Below are 14680 nucleotides of genomic sequence, written 5' to 3' on the forward strand. Positions count from 1 at the left end.
CCTTGTGGGCACAATAAAAGGCCACTCTAAAATATGCAGTTTTGTCAAACAACACAATGCCACGGACGTCTCAAGTTTTGAGGGAGTGTGCAATTTTATTTTATTTCAGGAATGTCCACCAGAGCTGTTGCCAAAGAATTGAATGTTAATTTCTCTACCAACGTCGTTCTACAGAATTTGCTGGCCTCACAACTTCAGACCACATATAACAGCGCCTGCCCAAGACCTCCACATCTGGCTTCTTCACCTGCGGGATCATCAGGTGGGAGGGAGGGTGAAGCAGAAATGCTCAGAAGTATTTCTGTCTGTAATAAAGCCCTTTTGTAGTGAAAAACGTGTTCTGATTGGCTGGGCCTGGCTCCTCAGTGGGAATGGCTGGCTCCCAAGTAGGTGGGCCTATGCCATCCCAGGCCCACACATGGCTGCGCCCCTGCCCAGTCATGTGAAATCTATAGTTTAGGGCCTAATTAATTAATTTCAATTGACTGATTTCCTTATATGAACTGTAACTCAGCAAAATCTTTGAAATTGTTGCATTTTGCGTTTATAATTTTGTTTAGTATAATATGAACTGGATGCTGTTCTCTGTTTTGCTTTATGACCCCCACAAGTGTCACATGGGACTCGTCTGAAGGTAAACCCATACAAATCTGGTGTGTTATATGCAAATAACGAATAATGTTATTCGTCAAGCTCTGTTATTCAAAAATTTCAGAGACACAAAAAACAAGCATGTTACAAAGTAACGCTGCTACGTTTTTGATGTATGGGTTGTCATTTGTCAGAGAATGGTCCAAATTCACGTTTCGCCACCCCCATTTCTATGATGCGTGCTGGCTAGCCAACTAACTTGCTGTGTCAGAGTACTTGACGACGTTCACTGAGGTTTAGTGCTCCCTAGAATCCTTGAGACGTCCCTACACTAAACCCTAACCCTAACCATAACCTGTAACTAACCTGAATCCTAACTCTTACCGTAACCAAATTTCAACTTCAATGGGGTAGGGACACCCAAGTATCCCGAAATAGCAGGGACAGTTCACTGACACAATGCTTGGGGCTAGAGGCAGCGATGGTCCAGTGGAAAAATGTATTTTCAAGTGACAACTACCAGAAATTCCCTGGCTACAATCAACAAAAAAATTGCTAAATACCAATACATAGAAAATGTCCTATGTCGTTGTTTTCCAGCTGCAGAGAATGAGGCAGCTCAGTCTTCAGAGCCTAGGCAAATTTTGGGCTGGAATCAGTGCAATTCATCATCCTTTCACTAGAGCATATTTCAGGTGCTCCTAAATTTTATGCAATTGTTTATATTAATGTTATTTCCTCTAATTTCAGAAATCATCTTTCTGTTTTAAGCACAATCCATACAGATTATTGTTTTCATTCCAGCTATAATAATAAAATATTGGTTGTCTGAATATTTCCACTGTAAAATCAGAAACGTATCGGTTAAAATAATCCCATATCGGTTGCGCTGTATGCATGTGCATTCCTGTATGATGTGTATGAGTTCGTTTTTTTGTTATTGGCAAGGGGGGTGTGGTTTGTGCTTGTAGTTGTACAATCTGTTTTAGGCTATTTGTATGAACATTTTAATTAATTAATAAAACACAGCTGTTTTCAAATACAGTCTATGCCTTTCTAATTTAATTTAGCCTTGGCAAGAACATTTTAATTCATAAATAACTAAACATGGCTGTCTACAAACTCAATAATTCACCTCTAGATTACTTGTTTGGGGCAGACCGTGGCCTGCTCAAAGTGAGCCGCTGCTGTTGGGAAGTCAAAACTGTCCACTTCCTTGGAGCAGCTTGCGATGCGCATCAGCCTTGTTACTTTGTCCACAAAACGGTGCAATTTTTGGAGAGAGAATCTCTACTCGGCGGGCACACTGGAAACGGGTAAATCAAAATCACACATTTTGCCCAGTCGGGCTAGACTTATAATAAACAGTACCAGTCAAAAGTTTGGACGCACCCACTCATTCCAGGGTTGTTCATTATTTTTTACTAATTTCTACATTGTAGAATAATGGTGAAGACATCAAACTATGAAATAACACATATGGAATCATGTAGTAACTAAAAAAAAGTGTTAAACAAATCATTTGTTTAGCACTTTTTTGGTTACTACATGATTCCAAATGTGTTATTTCATAGTTTTGACGCCTTGAATGAGTAGGTGTGTCTGGTACTGTATAATGTACTAAACATTAGGAACACCTTCCTAATATTGAGTTACACCCCCTTTTGCCCTCAGAACAGCTTCAATCCGTCAGGGCAAGGACTCTACAGGGTATTGAATGCGTTCCACAGGGATGCTGGCCCATGTTGAGTCCAATGCTTCCCACAGTTGTGTCAAGTTGGCTGGATGTCCTTTTGGTGGTGGACCATTCTTAATCAAATCAAACTTTATTTGTCACATGCGCCGAATACAACAGGTTGACCTTAACGTGAAATGCTTACTTAAATGCCCTTAACCAACAATGCAGTTCAAGAAAGAGTTATATTGAGAAAGAAATATTGAGAAAGAGAAAAATTGACCAAATAAACCTAAGTAAAAACCTGGTGCAGGTCTACAATTTTGTTTCTGGTGTCCTTTGACAGCTCTTTGGTCTTGGCCATAGTGGAGTTTGGAGTGTGACTGTTTGAGGTTGTGGACAGGTGTCTTTTATACTGATAACAAGTTCAAACAGGTGCCATTAATACAGCTAACGAGTGGAGGACAGAGGAGCCTCTTAAAGAATAAGTTACAGGTCTGTGAGAGCCAGAAATCTTGCTTGTTTGTAGGTGACCAAATACTTATTTTCCACCATAATTTGCAAATAAATTCATAAAAAATCCTACAATGTGATTTTTGGGATTTTTTTTCTAATTTTGTCTGTCATAGTTGAAGTGTACCTATGATGAAAATTACAGGCCTCTCTCATCTTTTTACGTGGGAGAACTTGCACAATTGGTGGCTGACTAAATACTTTTTTGCCCCACTGTATCTGACCTGAGTCAAGGTTGGTTCACACACCAAGTTTCCGGATGAAAACTTTCAGAAACAGAGACATATCTGAACTTATCCAATAAGACATTTTCATCTTCCGTTTTAAAACAGTTTGCTACGTGTACCTTGAGGATCGTACCCTTTTTTTAAATTTTTGCCTAAAATGACATACCCAAATCTAACTGCCTGTATCTCAGGACCTGAAGCAAGGATATGCATATTATTGATACCATATGAAAGGAAACAGTTTGAAGTTTGTGCCCAATGTGAAATTAATGTAGGAGAATATAACACATTAGATCTGGTAAAAGATAATACATAAAACATTTTTTGGGGGTTATTTGTTTTTACCATCAATTTTGAAATGCAAGAGAAAGGCCATAATTGTCACGATCGTCTAACGAATGAACGGACCAAGGCGCAGCGTACGTAGAGTTCCACATGTTTAGTCAAATGAAACTCACAAAAACAACAAAGAAGAATAAACGATACGTGAAGCTCAAGCCGTGCTCACAAAACACTGTGGGGAAATTGCTGCCTAAATATGATCCCCAATCAGAGACAGCGATAAACAGCTGCCTCTGATTGGGAACCATACCAGGCCAACATAGAAATAAATGCACTAAATAATCCACCCTAGTCACACCTCGACCTAACCCCCCCCCCCCCCCCCCCGCCCCAAAGGTACAGACTCCGGACGCAAAACCTGACTCTATAGGGGAGGGTCCGGGTGGGCGTCTAGCGTCGGTGGCGGTTCCGGTGCGGGGCGAAGTACCCACTCCGCTCGTGGTTTCGCCAGCATCGGTGGAGGCTCTGGTGCGGGACTTTGCCCCCGCCCAGACCACGGGTCCAGCCATGGTTCCGGGTAGAAGCCATGCCCGGACTGGGCATCGGCACAGAGGAGGGCCCTGGTCATGGAGCTGGGTTGTACGCCGCACCCAGACTGGGCCCCGGCGCCGAAGAAGGCTCCTCCCATGGAGCAGGACCGGACGCCATGCCTGGACTGGACATCGGTGCAGAGGAAGGCTCCTGCCATGGAGCGGAACCGGACGCGTGCCTGGACTGGGCACCGGCGCAGAGGAAGGCTCCGGCCTTGGAGCGGGATTGGACACCATGCCTGGACTGGACATCAACGCAGAGGAAGGCTCCTGCCATGGAGCGAGACTCGATGCCGTGCCTGGACTGGGCATCGGCGCAGAGAAGGGCTCTTGCCATGGAGCTGGACTGGACGCTGTGCTCGGACTGGGCATCGGCGCCGAGGAAGGCTCCTGCCATGGAGCAGGACTGGACACGGTGCCTGGACTGGGCATCGACACAGAGAAGGGCTCCTGCCATGGAGCTGGAGGTTCTGGACCGTGGACCGTTGCAGTAGGTTCCGGACCGTGGACCGTCTCAGGAGGTTCCAGACCGTGGACCGTCTCAGGAGGTTCCGGACCGTGAAACGTGGACTGGGGACCGGCGCTTGAAGCTCTGGACTGGGGACTGTCGCCTGAAGCTCTGGACTGGGGAGGCGCACTGTAGGTCTGATGCGTGGGGCCGGCACAGGTGGCACCAGACTGGTGACATGCACTTCGGGGCGAGTGCGGGGAGCAGGCACAGGACGTACCTGACTGGGAAGGCGCACTTGAGGGAGAGTGCGAGGAGGAGGCACAGGACGTACCGGACTGGGGACACGCACTTCAGGGAGAGTGCGAGGAGGAGGCACAGGACGTACTGGGCTGTGGAGGCGCACTGGAGACCTGGTGTGTAGAGCTGGCACAGATGGTGCCGGAACAATGACACACTCTGCACGGTGAGTGCGGGGAGCTAGCACTAAACGTACTGGGCTGTGGAGACGCACTGGAGACCTGGTGTGTAGAGCTGGCACAGATGGTGCCGGAACGATGACACACTCTGCACTGTGAGTGCGGGGAGCTAGCACTAAACGTACTGGGCTGTGGAGGCGCACTGGAGACCTGGTGCGTAGAACCGGCACAAATTGTATCGGAACGATGACACACTTCGCACGGCGAGTGCGGGGAGCTGGCGCAGGACGTACTGGGCTGTGGAGGCACACTGGAGAACTGGTGCATAGGGCTGGCTCAAATTGTACCGGAACGGTGACACATACTTCAGGGCGAGTACATGGAGGAAACACAGGATGTACCGGACTGGGGAGGCGAACTGGAGGCCAGATGCGTGAAACCGGTGCAGATGACACCGAACTGGTGTCACGCTCCTCAGCACACCCACACTGCAGGACTCTCATCGCCACCACCTCTCTCCTGAATCTTTCATCTAGTTCCTCCTTCGACTCGCTGATGCTCTCTGGCTCATGCTAATCACATTAGCCTACGTTAGCTCAAACGTCCCGCGCGGGGGGGGCACCGATCCTGTAGAGGTTTAATGAAAAGAACCCAGGGCTCATTTAATTTCCTGTAATAGGTAGAATTTACAATTAAGAGTCATATGTTGTGTTCCAGAACCGTCGTCAGCGTGACGAGGTGATGAGCAGTGACATCTTGGAGTTGGAGGCGTCACTCAGAGAACAGGTAGTGTTCAGAGAGCAGGAGACACCTGCCGAGGAAATAGCACGACTCTATGAGGCCTCGCACACTGACCACTACAACATGGACAGAGAGGTAGGAAAGGGGGGGGGGGGGGGGGCATTAATGTCTGTCACCTGGTCCCAAATCATTCCCTTCCTCTTGGCTCTAAGATCTGTAGATCTGAATGGTTTGGATTGGTATAAGCAGTGTAGTGGTGGAGCTTACACCATATCGCTTCAACCTTACAGATCTAACTCTATTGAAGGGTTACGGCCAAGGGGAAGGGGCAGAGAGGAAATTTGAACAGGGCGTAGTGTCTGTCATTATCATCTGCTGTATCAGATCTCTAACACCATCCCATTTTCTCTCTCTCTCCCTCTCTCTAGTTGTCAGTCCCTGAGAAGGTGTTGATTCCAGAGCGTTATGTAGAGTCAGATCCAGAGGAGGCTCTCAGCCCAGAGCAGGAGGCTGGCAAACAGAAGAAGGTGGACCGTATTAAAGCCCTCATCGCCAAAAACAGGTACTTTTCGCTTTGTCCTTGACAGTTTTGTTGCAGGTACTATGGTGGATGTGCATTCAGACCAACACAGTACAGTTTGGCTCAGCTTGGCTCAGTTGTTTCAAAAGGGTATTACTGTGGTAAAGAAACGTGACCTATGACTCAACCACATCTACTTATCTTTCCCAGGTATCTGAATCACCCTGTGTAAGGTCATTTATTACAGCTGGTCAGGGTTGATGTTTACCAGTGCACAGTACACAGCAAATACTATATACAGTGTAGAAAGAGAGTTCGGTGTAACTAGTGCTCTCTCCGGAATAGCTGGATATCAGGACAGGCAGGCTCAAATGAGTCCCCACCACACATGCTTCCTTCCTGGTCAGTGCCGATCAGTACATAGAAAAATCATGCTATTTCCATTAGCTACATTCTACATTCTAAAGATCAGACACAAGAAATTAACCAATTTGAAGTGTGTGTGCGTAACAAACAAGGTCCTGTGTGTCTCAGTTCTTGGTAAAATGGGGAAGGTTGTGGCTGTGGGTTCAATCCCTGGTGAGATCAAACTCACATGTACTCACTATACTTTGTCCCTTTGGATAAAACAGTCTGCTAAATGCCATATGTCTGCCCAGTATGCAGAATGTGCTCTCACCTCCCAGTGGTGTGCTGAGCCCAGAGGAGGAGGCTACAGCTCAAGATGATCAACATCTCCTATGAACTGGCTGCTGAGGCTTCCAAACGCAGCAAGCTGGTCGCAGGTACAGTACAGCACATGACAGTATGGAGTATGGGAGGAGGTAGAGCAGGACCAACCAAACTAAGTGACAAAGATTGTGGAGATTAGACCTTTGAATCACAAATGATTGCAATCCTCTTTAATCTGTCCAGTTCTTTTCATAATAAGTGATCCATGATCATCCTGCTAATAACAGTATTCATTTGATTTAGATCAAATGTATTTCCTTTACTTGTTTTATCATTCATTAACTTCCCGCAACTTGTTTTGTTTTTGCCATTGTGTGTGTGATCATGTGTGTATGGTCCACGTGCGTCCTGTGTGGTCCTGTGTGGTTTGCAGTGCACAGCTTGTCCTCCTCCTCACCGCTTCCTGAGCCCCAACCTTCCTCATCTCCACCTCCTAACACACAACCACCACCCCAGCTCACTGATGGGTCCCACTTCATGTGTGTGTAATAGGAGTGGCATCAGTAATTGTGTGTAGGATTGCCCGTAATCTCCCCTCTCTCTCCCTCTCTACACGGTCTCTCCTCTCTGTTCAGACTCTCTTTACACTTGCCGCCTCTCAGGCTTTCAATTGCTGTCAACATTTTTGACATAAATCTTTCCAACTTTTCTCTCTCTCTGTCTGACCTGTCTCTCTCTCACACAATTTTTATTTCGCTATTTTTATTCTCTCCCTCTCGTTTTAGCCCAGGCCCTGGCTTCAGTGAAGACCTACAGGTGAGAGATGTGATGAGGAGGCTCCTGTTTGCTGTAAAGAAGACCTCTACACAAGGACATGATACACCCAGCACAAAGTGTAGACCAAGAGAACTGTACTCGACAGACAGATAGTTGGACCACGCCATGAGCTGGGCCTTATATGCTGTCTGCTCAATCTATGCCTCACTGTGACATCACATCCTCCTGTGCCATGGCGTCACTTCCTGTGATGTCATCACAATTTGACGTCATCACCACCACAATCTCCACTCTCCCTCCCTTGCCCCATGGGATCACAACTTTGCAACAAAAAACACAATAATAAGACATCGATACTGTTGTTTGCTGTTGGAGTAGTTTGTTTCATTGTCGTAATTTATATTGTTTGGAGTTTGTTTGAATATGACTGATGTGTGTGTCAAGAATATATGGACTGAACCCTTCTGTGATGAGGATGGCACACTGTTATGCCATTGATTCTTTCATAGTTTAAGAGTTCCACTGTTCAGCATTGTTTCATAACTCTTATTGCATTTCAGTTCATTTTTGAGTTCGTATTGAGTTTACATTTTAGTTTAATCCCAGAATTACCCTCAATCTACACACAATACCCTATAATGACAAAACAAAAATAGGTTTTCAGAAATGTTTGCGAATGTAAAAAAAAAAAAAAAAAAAAGGAAATTTACATAAGTATTCAGACCCTTTACTCAGTACTTTGTTGAAGCACCTTTGGCAGCAATTACAGTCTCGAGTCCTCTTGGGTATGACGCTACAAGCTTGGCACACCTGTATTTAGGGAGTGTCTCCCATTCTTCTCTGCAGATCCTCTCAAGCTCTGTCATGTTGGATGGGGAGCGTCGCTGCACAGCTATTTTCAGGCCTTTCCAGAGATGTTCGATCAGGTTCAAGTCCGACCTCTGGCTGGGCCACTCAAGGACATTCAGAGACTTGTCCCGAAGCCACTCCTGCGTTGTCTTGGCTGTGTGCTACGGGCCGTTGTCCTGGTGGAAAGTGAACCTGGTCCTGAGTGCTCTGGAGCAGGTTTTCATCAAGGATCTCGCTGTGCTTTGCTCCGTTCATCTTTCCTTCGAGCATGACTAGTCTCCCAGTCCCTGCCACTGAAAAACATCCCCACAGCATGATGCTGCCACCACCATGCTTCACTGTTGGGATGGTGTCAGGTTTCCTCCAGACGGGATGCTTTGCATTCAGGCCAAAGAGTTCAATCTTGGTTTCACCATCAGACTAAGAGTCCTTTAGGTGCCTTTTGGCAAACTCCAAGCGGGCTGTTGTGTGCCTTTTACTGAGGAGTGGCTTCCGTCTGGCCACTCTACCATAAAGGCTTGATTGGTGGAGCGCTGCAGAGATGGTTGTCCTTCTCGAACATTCTCCCATCTCCGAAGAGGAAATCTGGATCTCTGTCAGAGTGACGATTGGTTCTTGGTCACCTCCATGACCAAGGCCCTTCTCCCCCAATTGCTCAGTTTGGCCATGCGGCCAACTCTAGGAAGGGTCTTGGAGGTTCCAAACTTCTTACATTTAAGAATTATGAAGGCCACTGTTCTTGGGGACCTTCAGTGTTGCAGAAATGTTTTGGTACCCTTTCCCAGATCTGTGCCTCGACACAAACCTGTCTCGTAGCTCTACAGCCTATTCCATGGCTATGTTTTTGCTCTGACATGCACTGTCAACTGTGGGAACTTATATAGACAGGTGTGTGCCTTTCAAAAGCATGCCCAATCAATTGAATTTACCACAGGTGGACTCCAATCAAGTTGTAGACATGACATGGTCATTATAGGGTATTGTATGTAGATTGTTTAAATTCATGTTTTCATTTTAGAAAAAGGGTGTGACATAACAAAATGTGGAAAAAGGGAATGGGTCTGAATTCTTTCCGAATGCACATCCATAACAAGCTACAATGCTATTATTAGAGTTGGGATATGAACATTTGCATATGATCTGTTCTATATAATGTTCTATAAATGTTTCTGATATTACACAGTGGTCGTTTGGTGGTGGTTACTATTCTGTCATATAGAGATGTATTGAAAATTATTAGTATTTACACCTAACCATCCTAACTGAGGGCTGTTAGACAATACACTATTGTATTGAACAAAATATGCACATGTAGCACATGGGGATGTTGGAAACTTCCTACTCAGCCTTAAGTGTCCCTCTTGCATCGCCTCGTTGGCTAGCTTTTGAGGTGGCGTGGTAGCTAAGAAGCTTGTGGACAGCAGTAATGTGGTTGTGCAGAGGTCCCAAGTTCACGCCAGGTAAGGGTGAAACGGGAGGAAGTGGTCCTCGCTAAACAAGCAGCGTGATGTCCTTTACACACAGATAGTGGTTTTTTTTAATTTTTTTTTACTTTCCAGTTGCTTGGAGAACAATAAGAAACTCAGGCACAGGTGATCTTGGATGATCCATAAACAACTGAGTGGATCTCAAACCAACGCTGAAGTTGTGGCCTAAGAGGTAAAACTGCTACAGGAGACCATTATGAAGGTCTTAAAAGTGATCACAATCTGCATGTGCTTCCATAAGATTTTAAATGAGATGTTGGTCGTTTTTGCACTAGGCATATAACAATGGAATGTCACTGGTATAGTAAGGTGAAGTTCAAAGGAAACCCCTAGAACGGAAGGTTTAAAATTAGAGCAATGGCTCCCCCGTGTGGTCACAGATAAAACAGCTCTGGATTGGCGTACTGCTACCCATTTTTAGACCCGTGATTATAAACATTTGCAACTGAGATACAATGGTGCAATGTATCGGCGATTGACCTATCCGTTCAATCTCAAATATCTGCAGGCAACCCGTTGTGATTTCTCACACACGTGATTTGTCAAGGAGCGAAAATATGACGTCACTATTTATCCCCGCCCCGCTACGCTTCTGTCCAATGTGTACACCAGGCCAGTCGTGCGACAAATGACGATGGGCAGTACAGCAATAGCTGTGGAGATCGTGAACGTAGCCATTGGTGTTCTGCAAACATGGCTACCGATGCTTCTGAGTTGGAGACTCCCGTATTGAGCGAGGAAAACAGTGAAATGCTTACAGAAAAGACCGAAAAGGAAAAGCAGCAAGATCCAGAAGCAGTGAAAGATGAGGCGGGTGATAGCTGGGTAGATGCACCGCTGAAAATTGCGGAAGCGGTTGCGGAGTGCGTGCAAGACGGAGAAGTAGGGGATGCGAAACCTGCTGCAGAGGAGGAGGCCGTGGCTGTCGGAGCGGTAGCGGCTGCGGAAGCGGTAGTGGTGGTGACAGTGGCAACAACAGTCGCAGCAGCAACAAGGGACGCGAATGATGACGTGGTGGTGGGATGCCAACTTGCCAAATCAGAGGAAGATAGCTTGGGTCCGGAGGACGATGTTGATACCAGTGATAATGTTTTTGACGATACGGTAAATGAAATAGAAATTAAACCGGAAGAGCCGAGAGAAGAGCGCCAGTTGCCTGTTATAGTGAGTTGCGTGAAAGGCAAAGCCACCAGTGAGGATGCCCCGGAGTCTGCGGAAGAGAAAACAAACACAGGAGGCGGGGAGCTTGCGGTTGGGGACAAGAGGAGAGCCAGTGTAGAAATGTCATCCTCGGACGGAGAGCCACTCAGCCGGATGGATTCAGAGGACAGGTTGGTTCTTCTAAGATGTTTAGACAAACATCGGCATATGTTTTGATTTCACACTCAGCTAGAACCCTAATCATATTGAGTGAATGTGCGACCACGAATACTATAAGAAAAGTTTTTCTGCGAATATGCTGGCGCATTCATGATCCAGTACATTGTATCCAGTGCCCTCTCTCCCATGTCACATCTTGTGCTAAAGAAATGTACTTAGAAATTATTTGTGAAGCAAAATAGGTTATGTAGGCTTCATTCAGGTGCGGATTTTGAGGCCCAAGGCAGAGACAGACCAGTTTATAACTATCAAAATGTATTACCTTTTAATGTCAGTCTCAGCCCAGAGCTGTTTGGCGCTGGCTTGAAGGATATTGCAAATGCAGACTGAAAATACTTGAAATTCCCATCACTAGTAGTGTTTTTTACATCACCACATAGAAGACAAGGAGGCAGGAAAATAGATAAGGGGAGAAAGAATATTACTCTTTTAAATTCATTGGATTTATTTGATATGATTATTAATACATTATATTTATTGGCTGGGCCCCTCTTAAATCAAATCAAATGAAATTTTATTTGTCACATACACATGGTTAGCAGATGTTAATGCGAGTGTAGCGAAATGCTTGTGCTTCTAGTTCTGACAATGAAGTAATAACCAAAGAGTAATCTAGCTAACAATTCCAAAACTACTACCTTATACATACAAGTGTAAAGGGATAAAGAATATGTACATAAAGATATATGAATGAGTGATGGTACAGAGCGGCATAGGCAAGATGCAGTAGATGGTATTGAGTACAGTATATACATATGAGATGAGTATGTAAACAAAGTGGCATAGTTTAAAGTGGCTAGTGATACATGTATTACATAAAGATGCAGTAGATGATATAGAGTACAGTATATACGTACGTATACATATGAGATGAATAATGTAGTGTATGTAAACATTATATTAAGTAGCATTGTTTAAAGTGGCTAGTGATATATTTTACATCAATTCCCATCAATTCCCATTATTAAAGTGGCTGGAGTTGAGTCAGTGGCAGCAGCCACTCAATGTTAGTGGTGGCTGTTTAACAGTCTGATTGCCTTGAGATAGAAGCTGTTTTTCAGTCTCTCGGTCCCAGCTTTGATGCACCTGTACTGACCTCGCCTTCTGGATGATAGCGGGGTGAACAGGCAGTGGCTTCGGGTGGTTGTTGTCCTTGATGATCTTTATGGCCTTCCTGTGACATCGGGTGGTGTAGGTGTCCTGGAGGGCAGGTAGTTTGCCCCCGGTGATGCGTTGTGCAGACCTCACTACCCTCTGGAGAGCCTTACGGTTGTGGGTGGAGCAGTTGCCGTACCAGGCGGTGATACAGCCCGACAGGATGCTCTCGATTGTGCATCTGTAGAAGTTTGTGAGTGCTTTTGGTGACAAGCCAAATTTCTTCAGCCTCCTGAGGTTGAAGAGGCGCTGCTACGCCTTCTTCACGATGCTGTCTGTGTGGGTGGACCAATTCAGTTTGTCTGTGATGTGTACGCCGAGGAACTTAACTTACTACCCTCTCCACTACTGTTTCATCGATGTGGATAGGGGGGTGTTCCCTCTGCTGTTTCCTGAAGTCCACAATCATCTCCTTAGTTTTGTTGAGTGTGAGGTTATTTTCCTGACACCACACTCCGAGGGCCCTCACCTCCTCCCTGTAGGCCGTCTCGTTGTTGTTGGTAATCAAGCCTACCACTGTTGTGTCGTCCACAAACTTGATGATTGAGTTGGAGGCGTGCGTGGCCACGCAGTCGTGGGTGAACAGGAAGTACAGGAGAGGGCTCAGAACGCACCCTTGTGGGGCCTCAGTGTTGAGGATCAGCGGGGTGGAGATGTTGTTACCTACCCTCACCACCTGGGGGCGGCCCATCAGGAAGTCCAGTACCCAGTTGCACAGGGTGGGGTCGAGACCCAGGGTCTCGAGCTTGATGACGAGTTTGGAGGGTACTATGGTGTTATATGCTGAGCTGTAGTCGGTGAACAGCATTCTCACATACAGTGCCTTGCGAAAGTATTCGGCCCCCTTGAACTTTGCGACCTTTTGCCACATTTAAGGCTTCAAACATAAAGATATAAAACTGTATTTTTTTGAAGAACCAACAACAAGTGGGACACAATCATGAAGTGGAATGACATTTATTGGATATTTCAAACTTTTTTAACAAATCAAAAACTGAAAAATTTGGCGTGCAAAATTATTCAGCCCCTTTACTTTCAGTGCAGCAAACTCTCTCCAGAAGTTCAGTGAGGATCTCTGAATGATCCAATGTTGACCTAAATGACTAATGATGATAAATACAATCCACCTGTGTGTAATCAAGTCTCCGTATAAATGCACCTGCACTGTGATAGTCTCAGAGGTCCGTTAAAAGCGCAGAGAGCATCATGAAGAACAAGGAACACACCAGGCATGTCCGAGATACTGTTGTGAAGAAGTTTAAAGCCGGATTTGGATACAAAAAGATTTCCCAAGCTTTAAATATCCCAAGGAGCACTGTGCAAGCGATAATATTGAAATGGAAGGAGTATCAGACCACTGCAAATCTACCAAGACCTGGCCGTCCCTCTAAACTTTCAGCTCATACAAGGAGAAGACTGATCAGAGATGCAGCCAAGAGGCCCATGATCACTCTGGATGAACTGCAGAGATCTACAGCTGAGGTGGGAGACTCTGTCCATAGGACAATAATCAGTCGTATATTGCACAAATCTGGCTTTTATGGAAGAGTGGCAAGAAGAAAGCCATTTCTTAAAGATATCCATAAAAAGTGTAATTTAAAGTTTGCCACAAGCCACCTGGGAGACACACCAAACATGTGGAAGAAGATGCTCTGGTCAGATGAAACCAAAATGTAACTTTTTGGCAACAATGCAAAATGTTATGTTTGGCGTAAAAGCAACACAGCTGAACACACCATCCCCACTGTCAAACATGGTGGTGGCAGCATCATGGTTTGGGCCTGCTTTTCTTCAGCAGGGACAGGGAAGATGGTTAAAATTGATGGGAAGATGGATGGAGCCAAATACAGGACCATTCTGGAAGAAAACCTAATGCAGTCTGCAAAAGACCTGAGACTGGGACGGAGATTTGTCTTCCAACAAGAATATGATCTAAAACATAAAGCAAAATCTACAATGTAATGGTTCAAAAATAAACATATCCAGGTGTTAGAATGGCCAAGTCAAAGTCCAGACCTGAATCCAATCGAGAATCTGTGGAAAGAACTGAAAACTGCTGTTCACAAATGCTCTCCATCCAACCTCACTGAGCTCGAGCTGTTTTGCAAGGAGGAATGGGAAAACATTTCAGTCTCTCGATGTGCAAAACTGATAGAGACAGACCCCAAGCGACTTACAGCTGTAATCGCAGCAAAAGGTGGCGCTACAAAGTATTAACTTAAGGGGGCTGAATAATTTTGTACGCCCAATTTTTCAGTTTTTGATTTGTTAAAAAAGGTTGAAATATCCAATAAATGTCATTCCACTTCATGATTGTGTCCCACTTGTTGTTGATTCTTCACAAAAAATACAGT

At 45.4% G+C, this 14680-nt stretch overlaps 2 protein-coding genes across 3 annotated transcripts in view; both read left to right on the forward strand.

The window, feature by feature from the left end:
- The window catches only part of LOC110532459 (pleckstrin homology domain-containing family A member 5), a 109728-nt gene extending 101595 nt beyond the window's left edge, over nt 1-8133 (forward strand). The window contains 7 exon segments of the mRNA XM_090184439.1: nt 146-262; nt 5463-5621; nt 5915-6048; nt 6666-6725; nt 6727-6791; nt 7112-7247; nt 7464-8133. Coding sequence (XP_090040565.1) covers nt 146-262; nt 5463-5621; nt 5915-6048; nt 6666-6725; nt 6727-6791; nt 7112-7227 — 651 coding nt within the window. The 3' untranslated portion in view covers nt 7228-7247; nt 7464-8133.
- Nucleotides 8134-10229: 2096 nt separating this feature from the next.
- Nucleotides 10230-14680, forward strand: part of LOC110525494 (zinc finger protein aebp2) — a 63351-nt gene continuing 58900 nt past the window's right edge. Inside the window, exon 1 of one of the 2 annotated variants that reach the window (XM_021605644.3) lies at nt 10230-11122. In XM_021605644.3, coding sequence (XP_021461319.1) covers nt 10485-11122 — 638 coding nt within the window. In that variant the 5' untranslated portion in view covers nt 10230-10484. The remainder of the gene's footprint in view (nt 11123-14680) is intronic. The other variant, XM_021605663.3, reaches the window with a different exon arrangement.

The sequence above is a fragment of the Oncorhynchus mykiss genome, chromosome 1, assembly GCF_057628025.1.
Source record: "Oncorhynchus mykiss isolate SJ-2025 chromosome 1, ASM5762802v1, whole genome shotgun sequence".
Classification (NCBI taxonomy): Eukaryota; Metazoa; Chordata; class Actinopteri; order Salmoniformes; family Salmonidae; genus Oncorhynchus; species Oncorhynchus mykiss.